Source organism: Lynx rufus, unplaced genomic scaffold, assembly GCF_022079265.1.
Source record: "Lynx rufus isolate CCGP_SWC_20201006 ecotype Redwood Valley unplaced genomic scaffold, mLynRuf1.p SCAF_8, whole genome shotgun sequence".
In the NCBI taxonomy this organism is placed as follows: domain Eukaryota; kingdom Metazoa; phylum Chordata; class Mammalia; order Carnivora; family Felidae; genus Lynx; species Lynx rufus.
In genome coordinates this window covers 16,781,782-16,800,593 of record NW_025814896.1, presented here as the reverse complement: position 1 = coordinate 16,800,593, position 18,812 = coordinate 16,781,782, and the positions used below count along the sequence as shown (strand labels likewise).

The following is an 18,812-nucleotide window of genomic DNA, read 5'->3' as shown; positions in this document are numbered from 1 at the left end:
TCATGACCTGAGCCAAAGTTGGACACTTAACCGACTGAGCCACCTGGGTGGCTCCGTATACTCCTGTATTACTCTGTGCTTCTGTAGCATTGTGCTGCTCTGTGCTTTCTACTGTTATGTATGTGTGTCCTCGTGTAGTCTTCAGTAAGTGGTGGAGTGTGAAGTAGTCTCCTGATTCTCCAGAGAAAGTAGCTGAAATTCAGATGACCCGTGTTAGACCCTCTGTGTCACTTAGCTCTGCCCTCTGTGGCCATTTTGTAGTCTGGGAGGTGAACCAGGGCTTGTATTCAAGGTCACTGTGAGCCTCAAAGCGGAGGTCAGCAACCAGGGGTTTGTTTCTAGTTTCTACAGGTGCAAGGTGCACAGAGAAGGGAATGAGAGCTTCAGAAATATTTCAGTGGTGTGATTTTCCCATAGGCCCAATAAAACCTTTGCTTATTTTGTTGAGGTTAGTGGAAATCTGTAAATTGTTGAGGGCTAGAAACACGTGTAATTTTATCTTAGAGCTAAGAGACCTCAGAGTCATCAGGCTGAATGCTTGTTTACCGAAGTGGGAACTCAGGTTAGTGAGATGCCTGGTGGCACATGGTCTGCAGAGTTCAAAGGCCCCCTGTTGGCCCCTGCAGGACAGACAATGCTGTGAAGAATCACTGGAACTCCACCATCAAAAGGAAGGTGGACACGGGTGGCTTCCTGAGTGAGTCCAAAGACTGCAAGCCCCCTGTGTACTTGCTGCTGGAGCTTGAGGACAAGGACGGCTGCCAGAGTGCCCGCCCCATGGAAGACCAGGTGAGACAGCGGCCTGAGGCCACTCAGCCGCAGGGCTTGGCTCTGGGTTTGTCAGGTGGCATATTCCTCCAAGACCATCTCATTTAACGCCTCTTCTTTCCTTTCCATCTTACTTAGCCACAGCTGTCCATTAGCTCCTACCACGGGATCTCATGTGGGCTACGCCTCTCATCAAGGCCTTCCCTTGTCCCATAATTCTGTGCATACCTGACACCTATTTGTACGCAGGTGAATTATGACAGAACAAGCTGACATATGAAATGGAGGATTGGGTTGAAGAGATCCTAAACCTCCTTCTGTCCTCCCCAGCAGCTTCCTTCCTACCTGTGCCCTTTCCAGATTTTTCATACTAAAAGCATGTTTGCAATTTAAAAAATCAGATTTATTGAGGTATAATTCGCATACAGTAAAATCTGTGTTTAGTGTACAGTTCTTTTTATTTTTTATTTTTTATTTTATTTTTTTTTTTTTAAATTTTTTTTTTTTCAACGTTTATTTATTTTTGGGACAGAGAGAGACAGAGCATGAACGGGGGAGGGGCAGAGAGAGAGGGAGACACAGAATCGGAAACAGGCTCCAGGCTCTGAGCCATCAGCCCAGAGCCCGATGCGGGGCTCGAACTCCCGGACCGCGAGATCGTGACCTGGCTGAAGTCGGACGCTTAACCGACTGCGCCACCCAGGCGCCCCTACAGTTCTTTTTTTATTTTATTTTTTATTTTTAAGTTTATTTATTTATTAGAGCATGAAAGTGAGGAAGGAGCAGAGAGAGAGACTCCCAAGCAGACCTCACACCACCCGTGTGGAGACTGATGTGGGGCTCGAACCCACAAACCATGAGATCATGACTTGAGCCCAAGTCAGACGCTTAACCGACTGAGCCAACCAGGCAACCCCGTGCAGTTCTTTTTTTTAAGTTTTACTTTCTCTTTCCTAATATTTTTTCTTTTTTTTTAATTTTATTTTTTATTTTTTAAAATTTACATCCAAATGAGATACCATATGGTGCAACAATGATTTCAGGAGTAGATTCCTTAGTGCCCCTGACCCATTTAGCCCCCACCCCCCGCCACAACCCCTCCAGCAACCCTCAGTTTGTTTTCCATATTTATGAGTCTCTTCTGTTTTGTCCCCTTCCCTGTTTTTATGTTATTTTTGTTTCCCTTCCCTTATGTTCCTCTGTTTTGTCTCTTAAAGTCCTCATATGAGTGAAGTCATATGATTTTTGTCTTTCTCTAATTTCACTTAGCATAATACCCTCCGGTTCTATCCACGTAGTTGCAAATGGCAATATTTCATTCATTTTGATTGCCAAGTAGTACTCCATTGTGTGTGTGTGTGTGTGTGTGTGTGTATACGTGTGTGTATATATATATGTGTGTATATATGTATATGTATATATATGTGCGTGTGTGTATACACACACACACACACACACACACACACACACACACACACACACTACATCATCTTTATCCACTCATCCATCGATGGACATTTGGGCTCTTTCCATACTTTGGCTATTGTTGATAGTGCTGCTATAAACATGGGGGTGCATGTGTCCCTTCGAAACAGCACACCTGTATCCTGTGGATAAATGCCTACTAGTGCAATTGCTGGGTCGTAAGGTAGTTCTATTTTTAGTTTTTTGAGGAACCTCCATACTGTTTTCCAGAGTGGCTGCACCAGCTTACATTCCCATCTTTCCTAATTGTTTTAAGTTTATTTATTTATTTTTGAGGGAGAGTGATTGGAGGAGGGACAGAGAGCAAGGGAGACAAAAAATCCCAAGCAGGCTCTATGCTGTCAGTGCACAAATATATTACATATGCAGTTGTAGAAATGTAACCAGTGTGCAGATGTTTACATCCTAAACTGCATTCTGGAGCAAACTTTATTGATGTTTTTAAGCTATGTCTCTAATGATTTATTCTTTTTCCCTTTTATTTATTTGTTTTCTCCCCTTTTAAAAATGTGTATTTATTTTTGAGAGAGAGAGACAGAGAATCCCAAGCAGGCCCTGCACTGTCCATGCAGAGCCCCGTTTGGGGCTCGAACTCACAAACCATGAGATCATGACCTGAACCAAAATCAAGAGTCAGATGCTTAACTGACTGAGCCACCCAGGTGTCCCTCTAATGATTTATTTATTTTATTATTTTTAAAAAACGTTTATATTTTTGAGAGAGAAAGTGCATGTCCGTGAGGTTGGGGGAGGGTCAGAGAAGGAGGGAGACAAAAAATCTGAAGCAGGCTCCAGGCTCTGAGCTGTCAGCACAGAGCCTGATGACGGGGCTTGAACTCAAAAACCATGAGATCATGACCTGAGCCGAAGTTGGACACTTAACCAGCTGAGCTACCCAAGTGCCCCTCTAATGATTTATTCTTGAAAAATAAAGATTTGGGGCACCTGACTGACTCAGTCTGAAGAGCATGTGACTCTTGATCTCAAGGCTGTGAGTTCAAGCCCCACGTTGTATATAGAGATTATACACATTTAGAGATTACATACACAAAAAAAATAAACTTAAAAAAATTTGAAACAAATGTGTCAAAGAATGGAGATTCGACAATGCTGAGTACGTGGTAGGTAACGCTCTGTACTCTATTCTAGTTTCTTCTGTGATGGTGAACGAGTGAATAATCCTTTTTTTTAGAGAGGAGAGCATGAGTGGTGGAGGGCCAGAGGGAGAGGGAGAGAGAATTTTAAGCAGGTGCCATGCTCAGTGTAAGGCCTGACTCAGGTCCTAACAGGGGCTTGATCTCACAACTGTGAGATTGTGACCTGAATCGAAATCAAGAGTCGTACACTTAACCCACTGAGCCACCCAGGTGCCCCGTGAATAATCAATCTTTCTTTCTTTCTTTCTTTCTTTCTTTCTTTCTTTCTTTCTTTCTTTCTTTCTTCCCTTCCCCTTCCCCTTCCCCTTCCCCTTCCCCTTCCCCTTCCCCTTCCCCTTCCCCTTCCCCTTCCCCTTCCCCTTCCCCTTCCCCTTCCCCTTCCCCTTCCCCTTCCCCTTCCCTTTTCCTTCCCTTTTCCTTCCCATTAGGTAGAACTGTGTACCGCTCCAGTTTTACAATGCCCTCCTGGAGCATTACATAATGTTTTTGCTTCTGTCTCTTGATTTTTCAACTTGAGAGAGAGAGTATCGCTTAATTTCCTGGTACAAATGCTCATATGGAGTAACAGTAGGGAAAGATACAGAATGAAAAGTAAATCAACTTCTTCCAGTCTCGACTCCTCACACACCCCTAACCGGAGGAGGTTACTCACACTTTCTGGTGTATCTAAGTAATATTCACAAACTAAGTAATATGTTTTCAAGCCTTTTACTTCTTATTGGAGAGGCATATGTTCCCACAAAGAGAAAACAGGCATCAGCACACACCAGGCTGCCTTTCAGGGTAGGGGAAGTGGACAGACCTTCCTCAGTCTCTGAAAATCCTACTTGGTTGAAAGTCTGTTTATTGGCTAGGTTTTTGCCCCTGGCACTTTGTGTCTTGTGTCTGGAGCACTGGTCATGCTGGGCCAGAATGAGCCCAGATCATGACCCTGAGTACCGGAGGTCATCTCCATCATTTTCATGGTTCTGTTGTGCTATTTATTTAATTATGGTTATATCTAATTTTTAAAATTAGAAACAAAACTTTAATGACCATCCTTGTAGCTAAAATCACTGCTCATGTGCTCAATTATTTTAGAAATTCCTAGAGATGGGTTGAGACACATTCTTGAAAAACTTCTAACATATTTTGCTAGATTATCTGCCAGAAAAGGTTTGCCTATTAATGTGTGTATGGGACTATGTCCTGTTCTCCCCACTCACTAGTCAGTGCTTGCAGTTATAATTCTCGTTCTTGTCCTTTGAAAGCAATGCATGATCATTGTAAAGAGTTACAAACTTTATAGAATTCAGTATTATGGAAGGTGAGCCTGCTAATCTCAGCTGCCACAAGGAACCAATATATTGTTTAATGTGTTTGCCAACATTTTTTACTAAGGGCAATAAGGTTAAAATGAGATTATGTTCTATCTTACTGCCTTACAGGTTTCTTCTTAAATCTTTCCACATCATTGTGTATATACAGATCTCTATACCATTCTTGACTCTGTCACCTCTTATAACCTATTGATGAACATGTGTCACCATTTGTTAATATGCTGCAACGAACATCACTGTTCAAGTTCTTTGTACATTTACCTATTTATATGGGTTAATTTTACAGATGTGGCATGACTGGGTCAAGTGGTACGGACATTTGAGATTTTCATAGGCATCACCAAATTGCCATTCAAGTGGTGGCACCATTTTTCCTGTCAGCAGCACATGGCATTGCCTGTTTTCCCATACTGTGTCACCACTGGCTGTGATTCTATAAGACTATCTTTGCCAGTTTTATGAGCAACAGTGGAGTATTTGGTTTTGATTTTACTACTGGTGAAGTTGACCGTTTTTCTTTAATGATTTGCTTTTCCCTTCTTTTTTTGTCTTTTTAATCATTCACAAACTTTTATTTCTATATCAAGAATATTACGGGGCGCCTGGGTGGCTCAGTCGGTTAAGCATCCGACTTCGGCTCAGGTCATAATCTCATAGTTTGTGTGTTCGAGCCCCGCATCGGGCTCTGTGCTTACAGCTCAGAGCCTGGAGCCTGCTTCGGGTTCTGTGTCTCCCCCTCTCTCTGCCCCTCATGCTCATGCTCTGTCTTTCTTTGTCTCTCAATAGGAAATAAACGTTAAAAAAAAAAAAAAAGAATATTACCCTTCCATCATGTAGTAGCTCCGTTTTTCCAGTTTGGGAAACTTGGAGCTTCCTCATCCCTTCACTTTATAAAAGGGTAGTTTATAGACAGTAAAATTCACCCTTTTAGTGACAGTTCTGTGAGTTTTGACAAATGTAACCAACACTACAGTGAAGGTGGAGGGCATTTCATCACCCCCTAAAATTCCCAAGTCCCCAGCCCTTGGCAACTACTTACCTGATTTCTGTCTCGATGTAGTTTTATCTTAGTAAGGATGTCATATAAATGGAATCGTACAGTCTACTCTTCTGTGACTGCATTTGTCAGTGATTTGTTCCTTTTTATTGCTGAGTGATAATTTGTCATATGCAGGTACCATCTACTCTTTATTTACCAGCTGAGGGACATTGTTTCTGGCTAGTGTTTATAAATAAAGCTGTTATGAACATCTGTATACAGGATTTTGTGTGAACATAAATTTTTATTTCTCTTGGGTAAATATCTAGGATTGGGATTGCTGGGTCATATGTTAAGTGTTTTCTGCATTCTATGTGTAATTGCCAAGCCATTTTCAATGTAGCTATTTTCTGAAGTGGGATGCCCACATTCGAACCTTTAAATGGTGTTTATGGCCTTCCTCCTCTTTCTCCAATTGTAGCAGGTATAAGTTTTTAATCAAATCTGCTTTTTTTTTTTTAAGTTTATTTTGAGAAAGAGCACACCGCGCTTGTGAGTGGGGAGGGGCAGAGAAGGAGGGGGAGAGAATTTCAAGCAGGTTCTGTGCTGTCAGCATGGAGCCCAATGTGGGGCTCAATGTTCCAAAATGTGAGATCATGACCTGAGCAGAATCAAGAGTCAGATGCTTAACCAACTGAGCCACCCAGGCACCCCAATCAAATTATCTCCTTTTCTTCCTTTGCTTGTATCCCAAACCATTTCTATCCTGTCCACTTGACACCAATAGTGATAATAGCCACTGTTTAGGTTGGGTGCTTTTCACATCATTGCTGATCTTTGTAATGTCTCTGCATGGTAAACCTTAGTGTCTTCATTTTACAGGCAAGAAAACTGAATCGCAGACAGGTCACACAGCTTGCCCATGGTCAGCTAGCAAAAATGTCCAAGCTCTGGTTGAATCCAGAGCCCGTGTCCTCTCCCTGACGCCATTGTGCCCCTCCCATTGACACAGGATCCCACTCCTTGCCCTCTAGAAGGCCTTGTTAATCACATGTGCTGTTTTCAAGGCTACACTGTGATCTGTTAGGTTAACGTGTCAGCCTTAGTTCCAAGGTTCTTCCAGGAAAGCTATTGCCACAAATGATTTTCCTCTATTTCTTTTCTTTTTTTGGTCACACAATTAGTATACACCCATTTTCCAAACATTTATTTCAAAGTAATATTAAGCATACAGAAAAGTTACAAGAATAGTACAAAGAACTCCCATAATACTCTTTACTAGATTCATTAGTTGTAGTTTTATTTTTTTAAGAATTTTTTTTTTTTAAAGTAATCTCTAGACCCAACGTGGGGCTCAAACTTACAACTGCGAGGTCAAGAGTCACATGCTCCACTGATTGATCCAGCCAGGCGCTCCTAGATTCAATTAGTTTTTAGCATTTGCCAGACTTGCTTTATCTTTCTGTATACACATACTGCTTTGTTATCTGAGCCATGTTATCTGAGCCATTTGAGAATCCATTACATGCATTTGCCTCTCTATCCCCTAATATACTGAATCTTACATGCATTTGCCCCTTTATCCCTTAATATACTGAATCTTAGAATAAGGGCATTTGCTTACATACTCACAGTAGGCTTCTATTTACTTGGGGGATTTTAACACTGAGTCAGGATATTAACTGATCTACAGTCTATATTCCATTTTCCTGTCCATAATCCAGTCCAAGATGAGACTTTAATTAGTTGTCGTAAATGTTTTGTCTACTTTTTTTTTTAATTTTTTTTTTTTAACATTTATTTATTTTTGAGACAGAGACAGAGCATGAACGGGGGAGGGGCAGAGAGAGAGGGAGACACAGAATCGGAAGCAGGCTCCAGGCTCTGAGCCATCAGCCCAGAGCCCGACGCGGGACTTGAACTCACGGACTGCGAGATCGTGACCTGAGCTGAAGTCGGACGCTTAACCGACTGAGCCACCCAGGCGCCCCTGTTTTGTCTACTTTTATCTGGAATAGTTCATCAGCCTTTCTTAACCTTTCGTGATGTTGATACCTTTGAAGTGTATGATGTAATTTTGTAGGCTATGTCTCAATTTAGATTCCTCTGAGTTTCCTTGTTAGATTCAGATTGTATGTTTTTTTAAAAATGTTGTTAAAAACTTTTTTTTCATAAGTAACCTCTACACCCAATGAGGGGCTCAAACTCGACCCCAAGATCAAGAGTCCCACACTCTACCGACTGAGCCAGCCAGGTGCCCCGAGTTGTGCGATTTTAGGTGGAATGCTACATGGTGTATATCTCATAACCAGAAGTCCACGAACAGTGTGCCCTTGTGTCCAACAGGGAAGTCTTGTGACCAACTGGCCCCCAGCGCTTCCTGCCATGAAGGAAGAGGAAAGCAGTGAGGAGGAGGCCACGGCAGCCACCACTTCTAAGGAGCAGGGAGCTGTGCCTGCGGACCTGGATGGAGTGCGAACACCAGAGCCCTTGGAGGACTTCCCCAAGCGTGAAGACCAGGAGGGCTCCTTGCCAGAAACCAGCCTGCCCTACAAGTGGGTGGTGGAGGCCGCAAACCTCCTCATCCCTGCTGTGGGGTCCAGCTTCTCGGAAGCCCTGGACTTGATCGAGTCGGTAATGTTGGTCACAGCACTTCACAGTGGGCCTAGAGCACCTGCCAGCTGGGAGTGCTTCTCTCGTGGGCAGGCATCCTTCTTTCTGTTCACTCCATCATCCTGCCAACATTTCCTGAGTTGATGCTGAGTGCCCGGCTGGGAGCCAGAGCTTGGGGACACAGATAGTTGCTGTGCAGTCCCTGCCTTCAGGGAGCTCCTGACTCATGCTATATATGGTGCAGGTGGGGTGGGAGGGCTCCCTGGTGGAGGTGGCACTGCACTGAGACCTCCAGGATGAAAAGGGGTGGGCGTTTGAGGTCTGTAACCCAGCACAGGAGAGCACAGTGCTTGAGGCACCATGTATGGGGCTGGGGCTGGAGTGCCAAGGGGTTTCTGGTAACTCAGGCCACACTGGCTGTGGATCGTACCTCTTGGGAGAGAGTTCCTTGGCGGGGGCTGAACCTCTTGATGTGACATCTTAGCTCCTAGCTGTGTCAGCCAGGCCTGCTGTGTAGAGCGGGTTTCAGGAGGTGATGGGTGAGAGGCCTGGCAACCAGGAGCAGCGTTCAGTGCGAGGCACCCCCCATTCAGCTTCCCACTTGGGCTTTCCCATCCTTGCTAAGAATAATGATGCTCTTTATGGAATATGTACTAAATGTCAGGCTCTGACTTTAATGTATAATCCATACAGCATCCTGTAAGGTATGTCCTTTCTCTGTGTTTTGTAGATGAGGCTGAGGCTCAGAGAGGTCAAGTAGTATCTGTACAGTCACACAGCGAGTAAGCATGGTGGTCTTCACTGTCTTGACTACCTCTTGTCTCCAGTGGCTGGGACTGGACCTAGCTGCAGGGTCCAGCTGTGGTGTCCCCTGTACTCCAAGAAATTTCAGAGTGGTATGAGAAGCAGGTCTGATGTGTTCATCAATATGTTCAATAAATAGCTCTGAGGCTGCCATATGTAGTCCCTGATTCAGGCCCTAAGGGGAAAATTAGAAGATGAGAGTTGGACCCACTCCATGCCTGGCACTGTTGGCATTTCACAGTGTTACCTGCCTTCATCCTCAGACTGTTCTGCATCCTCTTCCACTTGAGAGGGGAGCTCAGTTTTACTGAGCACCAACAGTATGCCAGGCCAAATGCTTCATTAGTAACTGGTAGCTAACATTTGAGTGTCCGCTATGTGCCAGGCTCGTTACTTGCTACCTAACATACATGCTCTGTTATAGCATTTGAGGAAACACTGCTTGCTGACTGTTCCTGCAGGCAGTCCTTGTGGAATATGCTTCTGGTCCATTAGACACCATCAGTCTGGGGCCTCCTCAAGGTTGGGGTTTGCTGCTGGGAGTGTGGGCCTGAAGTCATTGTTGGCCCTGAGCTGGCTTCCACCCTTAGGAATAACTGCCCAGGGTCCTGAGAGTCCCAAGGACCAGCAGTCACCACAGAGGCCTGGGTCTACTCAGGGCCAGACCTCCAGGGACCAAAGTGGAAGCTTTGGTCTCCCAACAGCCCTGTGGCTGGGTTGTACTTTACTGGGCAAAGGAAGAAAGACCTGGGTATGACTCTCAGAATGCTTCCAGAAACTTAGTGACTTCAGCAGGTTGCACAACTCTCTGGCCTGGAAGGGAGGAAGGTAATGCTTGCCTGGCAAGATTGTTGTGGGATTAGAGACAATTTAGGTGAAGTGGCCAAGGAGGCAGCCGTGATGGACAGGTGCATGGAGCACAGCGGAGCACATTCTCCAGGAATGTAGCTGTGCAGGTCAAGACCCTTAAACCCAGTCACACAGCCTTGGGACCAAGACTTCACTTGTAGGAGTCTCTATCAAGGAAGTCACCAAAATGCAGGAGAAGATCTGTATCCAAGATGTTCCTGAAGGTGTTAGTTTTAATTTTTAAAAAATTGGGGCACCTGGGTGGCTCGGTCAGTTAAGCGTCTGACTTTTGGTTTTGGCTCAGGTCATGATCTCACACTTCGTGAGTTCAAGCCCTGCATCGGGCTCCAGACTGACAGTGCGGAACCTGCTTGGGATTCTCTGTCTCCCTCTGTCTCTCTACCTCTTCCCCACTTGCTCTCTATCTTTCTCTCAAAATAAGTAGACATTTAAAAAAAAAAAACAGGGGGAAAATGTCCAACAGAAGAGGGGGGAATTAAGTAACATATATTCATATGATGGAATATTTTACAGTCATGAAAACTTGTAAAAGTTGAAAATATTTTACATAACTGATATTTATTAATAGTAAACATCTAACTCGTAGATAATAGAGTTAAGTATTATTATTGCTGTAATTTTAAATGGAAAAAATGCAGGATATAGAAGTGATTTATTCTAAGGCTAAAAATATGCAGAAACCTAGCTGTCATTTAGGGAGCTGTTTAAGTGGTGAAATGATAAAGAAATGCATGAGGATGGTAAATAGTTCAGGCAGAGGATATGAACAAGGGAGGTGGGCCTGGGGCTTCAGTGATTTGGTTTTATTTCCTAGACTTCTTGATGGGTATCTGAGTTTTCTTTTTTTGTGCTTTTTGTATACCTTATGTATTGATTTTTTTTAATTGTTCATTTTTTTTAAACTTTGGTTCTTTTACTAGGCATATTTTATTAAGCATTTTTTTTTAAATGCTTATTTTGAGGGAGAGAGAGTGTGTGAGCAGGACAAGGGCAGGGAGAGGGAGAGAGAGAATCCCAAGCAGGATCTGCGCTGTCAGTGCAGAGCCTGTGAGTGGGGCTTGATCTCACAAACTGTGAGATCATAACCCGAGCTGAAATCAAGAGCTTAACCAACTGAGCAACCGAGGTGCCCGTGCATTGCTTTTTAAAAATAACAGGGGCGCCTGGGTGGCTCAGTCAGTTAAGCATCCGATTTCAGCTCAGGTCATGATCTCATGGTTCGTGGGTTTGAACCCCACATCAGGCTCTGCTGACAGCTCAGAGCCTGGAACCTGCTTCACTTTATGTGTTTATGTCTTCACTTTATGTCTTTCTTTGCTGCGCTTGTGCTCTGACTCTCTCTCTCAAAAATAAATAACGTTAAAAAAAAAAGAAGAAGAAAGAAAAAAAAATAACAGCAAGCAGCCATGTGCACAATATGACTTCAGGTATGTTTGCAAATAGAGATATACAGATGTAGAGGAATCCATTGGGAAAGCAGAGTATTGCAGTTATTCCTAACCCCCCTCTCTGGGCAGGACCCTGATGCTTGGTGTGACCTGAGTAAATTTGACCTGCCCGAGGAGCCGTCTGCAGAGGGCAGCATCAGCAACAGTCCAGTGCAGCCACAGCCAACACAGCATCAGCAGCAACAGGCACTGCCGCCCCGCCAGCCGGCCGCCCCGGTGCCCAGTGTGACCGAATATCGTCTGGACGGCCACACCATCTCAGACCTGAGCCGGAGCAGCCGGGGCGAGCTGATCCCCATTTCCCCCAGCACTGAAGTGGGGGGCTTGGGCATCGGCACGCCGCCTTCGGTGCTCAAGCGGCAGAAGAAGCGGCGCGTCGCCCTGTCCCCTGTCACGGAGAACAGCGCCAGCCTGTCCTTCATGGACTCCTGTAACAGCCTCACCCCCAAGAGCACACCCGTCAAGACCCTGCCCTTCTCACCCTCCCAGGTGTGTGGACCCCCACCCTGACTGCTCACTGGGTTCGGTGTGCAGACTCCCGGTTCCAGTACAGGGCCTGGCACGCAGGCAGACGTCATTCAACACGTCTTCACTGAGCACCTGCTGAGTGCAAGGTCCTGTGCTAGGTGCTGGGGGTGTAGAGTGAGCAAAAACAGGCCTGGCTCTGCCCTCATGAAGCTTGTGCTCTGGTGGGAAGACCATTTAGCAGGAAAGATGCAAATAAATGTGACATTTGGTGTGAAGGAGAAGGCTTATAGGTTTGTGAGGGCATTTAGTCTGGGGGGAAGGGGTCATCCTGGAGGGTTTGCTGTGAGGAGGAGGGATTGCTTGGCCAGCAGGTGGTAACTGAGCAAAGAAGGGAATGGACTCAGTATTTGCTCAAAGAATCTCTTTATTGTGCACTTGCTCATAGCAGATTTGCCAGCCCTGGGGTGCAAATGTGAGTGTGGCATAGCCCTGCCCTTGACGAGGATGGTGAATATTGAGAGCAGCTTTGTAATTACTTGAATAGAATGGGGTGTGGGAAGTGCTGTGGTCATTGAGAGCTTATTGTGTCCTGGGTGCTGCTTCCTGGGACTCAGTAATGAAAGTACTGTTGGAGAGAGCTGAGGAGGGATCCTGTCTCCCCTACAGGTCTGGAAGGCATTTAGAGCTTCTGAGAGAGATGTTTGGGCAGGGTTTTGTCAGCTTGAACAAAGACATGGAGATGAGGGAGCAGAGTGTGGTGTGAAGTCCAGAGCCAGGAGGGATGGGGAGGCTGGGGGATGGATGGGGGCTTTGGAGAGCCTTAGGTGTCAATGAGGGGGATGCACTGTCCTGGGGGCTGAGAGGGTGGTGGGGAACTGGGAGGGTGGACTGGAAGAGCTGGCGAGAGGTAGACTGTGGAGGTCCCATGTCTCTAGACCGGAAGAGGGTGGGCGGAGGCTTTGGATCTCACTGTGTCTGGTCCCTGAGGACATGGGAGAGAGCTAGGCCTAGATGTGGCACATTTTAGGAGGCTACTTAATCATTTGTTCAAGGCTCGAGGCCAGGCCAGTGTTGGGGGTGAGTAGTGGTATCTTTCTGCAAGAGGCCCTGTGTTCATCACTATGGGTTTCCTAACAAAGTACCACAGATCAGGGGGCTTAAACAACAGAAATTCATCTTCTCGTAGTTCTGGAGGCCGAGATTAAGCGTGGGCTGAAATCAGTTTTTTTGGAGGCCTTTCTGGGTGTAGATGGCTGTCTCTTCCCTGTGTCTTCACATGGTCTCCCTTTGTGTCTGTGTCTGTGTCCTGATCTGTTTTCTCTTATAATCTCTTACCTCCTTCTCATAGAATCTTACAAGGACACCAGTTATGTTGGATGAGGGCCTTCCTTATGACCTTGTTTTCCCTTAATCATGTCTTTGAATGCTCTGTCTCCAAATGTAGTCACATTCTGAGGTCCTGTGGGTCAGAGCTTCAACATAGGAATTTGGGGCAACAATACACTGTTCAGCCCATAGCAGGCCTCAAGTAAGGGCAGCTGATGAGAGAAGGAAGACGGTGAGCCCTGAGCTGCCCAACAAACAGCCCAGGGTGATGGGGACCCTGCACATGGCCCTGGGTTTCCAGGGGCACCTTCAGGGCAGAGGGGGGGAGGGTAGTGCCGCAGACTTGGCTCAGATCTGGTTTGAGTCCTGTCTCTAGCACTCCGTGCAAGAACCTTTACCTCTGTAAGGCTCAGCCTTCTTATTTGTAAAATGGGGTGTCATGATATCACCTACGTCACAGAAGATGGCTAAAACTATAAGAAATTCTTGGTATGAATGCTTAGCCCTGGTGTGAGGAGGTGCTCCCATCACCACAACCATTGTCACCATCCCCTGTCCACAGGTTGTGTAAGAGCTAGTCTTACTTCTGAAAAGGAGCTGCTCTGTCAGCTTTCTTGGTCCTGACTGCACGGTCATCAGTGCTGTGAGCACAGGCATGGGGAGGGACCTCCCCCAGCATCACGAAAGCAAAGGCTGGGGGCAGTGACAATCCCAGGGGTCTGTGCAATCCTAGCTGGTGGGTCCTGTCGAGCTATCTTGGTGTTTAGTCTCTGTTGCCTGATGGGGGAGTGCTCCCAGGTCAGGAGGAACACTCTGTCAGAGAACAGGGGGTGGGGGTCAGGGTCTCCCTCCCTGCAGGTTGTCACTTTGTCTTGTTTCCATCCTCTTCCCTGGCAGTTTCTGAACTTCTGGAACAAACAGGACACACTGGAGCTGGAGAGCCCCTCACTGACGTCCACCCCGGTGTGCAGCCAGAAGGTGGTGGTCACCACTCCCCTGCACCGGGATAAGACGCCCCTGCACCAGAAGCACGCTGCGTGAGTGCTGTACCTGCCCACTCCTGCTGGCCCCTCCCTCCCAAGCCAGGATCAGGACCACCTTTAGAGAAACTCCTGAGACTGTTTCAAGAAGGCAGCCTCCTTCTGGCTACCATGGCTTTTCGTTTTTGTCAGGATAGCCTGGTGCTTCATCTTTGTTCTTCCTCATTTTTGTTTTTTAATTTGATGGTTTTCTAATCTCCAGACTAGCGTCCAGATAGCCATGAAAAAAGTCTTCTAATCTAGTGTGACTTTTCCATGCAAATCCACTGTGCTTGAGTAGCCTTATGTGAAGGACAGAAGTGCCTGGTTCTCCATCTCTCCATGGTGCCCAGTCAGGAGGAGGTCAGGCTGTGAGCCTAGAAAGCTCAGTGTTTCACCTATACAGGTTGCTTAACCGTGTGCTTTTATGGAGGTGTTTTCATATAAGTGTACTTCCTGTGTCATCCTGACTCTGAATTCCAGGTAGAGACAGTTGCTATGTGCTTCTGCTTATTACCTTTGCTGCAAAAGAAGCATTGCCTAATTATCTCCTTAGGAAGCTGTATAATTCAGGAATCAGCTCAGAAATTTTAGCCCTTGTAATGATACACAATGTCAGGAAAGATTTATGAATCCCCTGGTCAGAAATTGGTCTTAGCAGTTGACCGAGTTTAACTGACATGTTGGATGCAGAGTGCTTCTCTGTTCAAGCCAAAATTTTAAAAATCTAAGCCTTTAAGTGGATATGTTGGTGCCACAAAAGGCACTGATAATTCTTTCTCCTTTTTCTTTTCATCTGGTTCCTAGTCTTCTGCTGCTGCTCTCGCTTTTCTGTTTTCTTCCACATGAGGAAGCATTTCCACTACTGTTCATTCCTCTATAAATCCGTATTTCCATCTGGGAATAATGTTCTTCTCTCTGAAAGTCATCTCTTAATGTTGCAGTTTGGTGAATCTGCAAAGTTTGTGTGTCTGAAAAGTTGCCTTAATGTTTGAAAGGTAGTTTTGCTGGGTACAGAACCCTAGGCTGACAGGTTTTTCTTGTGAGTTTTATTTTTATTTATTATTTTTTCCTTTGAGTTTTAAAGATGTTCTCCTGTCATCTGGCCTTTTTTATTGTTTGTTTGTTTGTTTGTTTGTGTTTTTGAGAGAGCTTGCAAGAATGTGAGCTGGAGAAGGGCAGAGAGAAATCCCAAGCAGGCTCCATGCCCAGTGCTGAGCCCAGCGTGGGGCTCAAACCCACAACCCTGGGAACATGACTTGAGCCAAAATCAAGAGTCGGACACTTAACCAACTGAACCACCCAGGCGCCCCTCCCTCTGATATTTTTGCATCATTCTGCCTGCTCTCAGATGGTCTCCTCAGATGTGTACACTGATTAGTACCCTGCGGAATATTCAGGGAGGCCCATCTGCAGATGTCCGTGCAGCCCTCTCCTCTCCAGTGATGCTGTGTTGTGCACATCTCTTCGACTCAGGGTCCTGCTGGGTTCCCCTGTGCTCCCCTCCCTGAGCTTTGCCCAGGAACTGTCCTCATCTGTCTCCTGTCTCTCGTGTCCCTGTCCTCGGTCATCTGGTGCCTGGGGTCTTGAAGCCTATTGTGTCATCCACAGTGTGTTGTTGCTCTGTTGTTTCAGGCAGGAGAGTAAATCTGGCCCCAATGTCCTATTTGGGCCACAAGTGGAGACCTGCTACTTCATCTTTAAATCCAGATTCTTCTCACAAAAGACTGTTTTGGTTTTCCTCTTGTCTCTTTCAGAAGTTATTTTTGACATCTGCAAGGTGGTATAATAGGCAATGGTTGTTTGGACTTCATTCCAAATTTGACTAGTTTCCCTGCCCACTGATTTTTATATCCCACCTTTCCCATTTTTCCCCCCATAGAAGTTATGAAAGGACAGCTCTTTAACAAATAAATAAAACATGCTCAGTATATGGTATTTCCAATGGTGATAGAAACCGTGAGCAGGGTTATACAGGCCTGGGGAGCACAGAGTAACGGAGAGGGGTTTCTAACTTAGAAGGACATCAGGGATGGCCCTGTAGGGAGGGGGAGCCATGCAGAATTTTGAGAGAGGAATTCCAGGTAGGTTGAACTGCAAATGCAAAGGCTCCCAGACAGAAACAGGCTTTTTGTGTTTTAAAGAACAAAAATAAGGCCAGTAGGTTTGGAGCGAATCTGGTGTAGAGAATGGTAGGTGAGAAGTCGGGGGTCACCAGGTCACCAGGTCTGTGTGTTAGTGGGGCTGGGCTGTGTTGAGCAGATCTTACTGGTTCATAAAGCACAAACCTTCCCCACTCTTAAAATTTGGTTATTTTCTAGGTTAGTGCTTTTTTTGAGTTCTTCCCAGAGAGGAGGCTGTGAGCAGGGAGGGTATGAGGTCTGTGCCATCTGATGTCTGGGCTGTCTGTGTACTGTTTTTCCACCACAGGAGCTGGATCTAGAAGTCTTGAGGGAGAAGAGCTGTGACCCCAAACCGCAGGCTCTGCTTTGTTTTTATGTTGTGGAGAAATCTGATACCCAACCTGCTGTTATTCCTTTGTAGCAAATCTTTTCTTTCTCCCTGGATCCTTGCAGAGCTTTGGTTTGCTTTTAGTTTTGTGTGTGTGTGGGGTGTGTGTGTGTGTGTGTGTGTGTAGTTTATTCCTGAAATGTGCCAGGCGTGTAGGTGTGCTGTCTCTTTAAAATCGCCCCCTCTTCCCCCCACCCTGATTTTCAAACTCAGGACTCAAACTTTGAGCTAAGAAAACGTGCTTTTTTTTTTTTTTTTTTTTTTTCTTTTTTAATTGTTTCTCTGGTGGTCTGCCCCTTTCCTTCCACTTCAGGGCCTCCTTCCTACACAGTCTTTTTGGTTGTTTGCCGTGTCTCTGTCTACCCTCACGTTCCTGTTCATTGTCCTAAGCCATCCAGAATTCTGAGGGAGCATGGTGGGACTGTCTTCTGATTCACCAGTTTGCTCCTGCAGTCTCCTACCTGCTGAGGCCTCTGGCTCACAGAGTGGAATTATTTTCATCTCAAGTAATCCTCTGTCTTTCCTTTTCAAGTCGGTCTTCCTTAGTGTTCTAACATGCATGTATTACTACTTCTTGCTGATACTGTGAATTGGAGAGGTTCTAGAGTTTTCTCATATTTGTTGCAAAAATATGCAACATGGGGCACGCACTCTCTGGAGAGGGCTTGGGGAAGGGACTTGGTCTTCCTGGATTATTGCCTCACTTCCCTGACCTCTCATGGGCAAAAGCTCCATGTCCCACAGAGACTTGGAGTCATCCCTTTGAACTGCAGTTTGAACTGTGAGATGTTTACATTTGACTGTCACTTACTGTCTTTCCTCATCTTTATGGGGCGGGCAGGGTGTCTGTGAGTCCTGTGTGGGAAGAGATTGAGTGGATCCCTATCTAACCCCCACCCTGAGGCAGGAAATAAAGATTGGTTTACCCTTGTTCCAGCCTTTTATCTCCCTGTGGAATGGCTGGCAGGCTGGGGGAGGTGGTCAGAGCAGCAGCCCCAGTAATGGTGTCCATGTTGGCCTCTGCTCCTGAGTTCCTGACTACCTTGATATTTCTCCCATCCTCTGACGGCCCCAGTAAGGCCTGGGAGTCCACTGTGGCGGTACCTCTAGCTGACTGGGGTCACACAGCCTCATGCAGGTGGAGAGCTAAAGTTGGCCAGCTGGTGGGCCCGTGCCTGCAGCTTGGTGTGGGCCTGTGAGGGATCTCTTCTGGGCCCTCCCCAGTAGGCTTCTCCTTCATTGGCAGATATTGCATGCTGCCAGGGTCAGGGCTGATAGAAGTTTTTTAGTATCTCTGCTTGTGGACCAGACCCTTCCCAGGTTTCTGTCTGCTAAAACTTTCTCTCCCCATTTGTGTCCCCACTGTGATCATTTTGAGGGGACTTGGGAAGAGGGTACGCTAAGCATGTGCGTTGGCTTCACCATCTCGCATCACATGTCTTCCTTTAATAATGCTGCTGCCACATGCTCTCCATGGGGCACGCACTCTCTGGAGAGGGCTTGGGGAAGGGACTTGGTCTTCCTGGATTATTGCCTCGCTCCCCTGACCTTCTCTCACTGGGCCTGCATGCAGTGTTTATGAAAAGTCCTCACTCCCTCTCTCTCTGACCCTCCCTCATTCATGCTCTGTCTCTCTCTGTCTCAAAAATAAATAAACATTTAAAAAATTAAAAAAAAAAAAAAGGGGGGCACCTGGGTGGCTCAGTAGGTTAAGCGTCCGACTTCAGTTCAGGTCATGATCTCACGGTCCGTGAGTTCGAGCCCTGCGTCGGGCTCTGTGCTGACAGCTCAGAGCCTGGAGCCTGCTTCGGATTGTGTGTCTCCCTCTCTGACCCTCCCTCATTCATGCTCTCTGTCTCAAAAATAAACAAACATTAAAAAAATTTAAAAAAAAAAAGTCCTCATTTATCGGCTAATGTTGGAGCAACAGTCTCAACCATTCTTCTGCCTGGCTGGGGCTCCAGGGCCCTCTTAGACTATGTCCTGTTCTTTCCTGTTTCTGAGGCTGGTGCTTCCTCTAAGCGCCTGATGAAGACCCTTGGGTG

General features: G+C 46.1%; 1 protein-coding gene across 4 annotated transcripts in view; it reads left to right on the top strand.

Annotated features, from left to right (window-relative positions):
• Positions 1–18,812, top strand: part of MYBL2 (MYB proto-oncogene like 2) — a 39,109-nt gene that overhangs the window by 11,440 nt on the left and 8,857 nt on the right. For all 4 annotated transcript variants that reach the window (XM_047069404.1, XM_047069403.1, XM_047069406.1 and 1 more), the window contains exons 6-9: positions 627–789; positions 8,055–8,342; positions 11,513–11,932; positions 14,135–14,274. In XM_047069404.1, the coding sequence (XP_046925360.1) occupies positions 627–789; positions 8,055–8,342; positions 11,513–11,932; positions 14,135–14,274 (1,011 nt within the window). The remainder of the gene's footprint in view (positions 1–626; positions 790–8,054; positions 8,343–11,512; positions 11,933–14,134; positions 14,275–18,812) is intronic.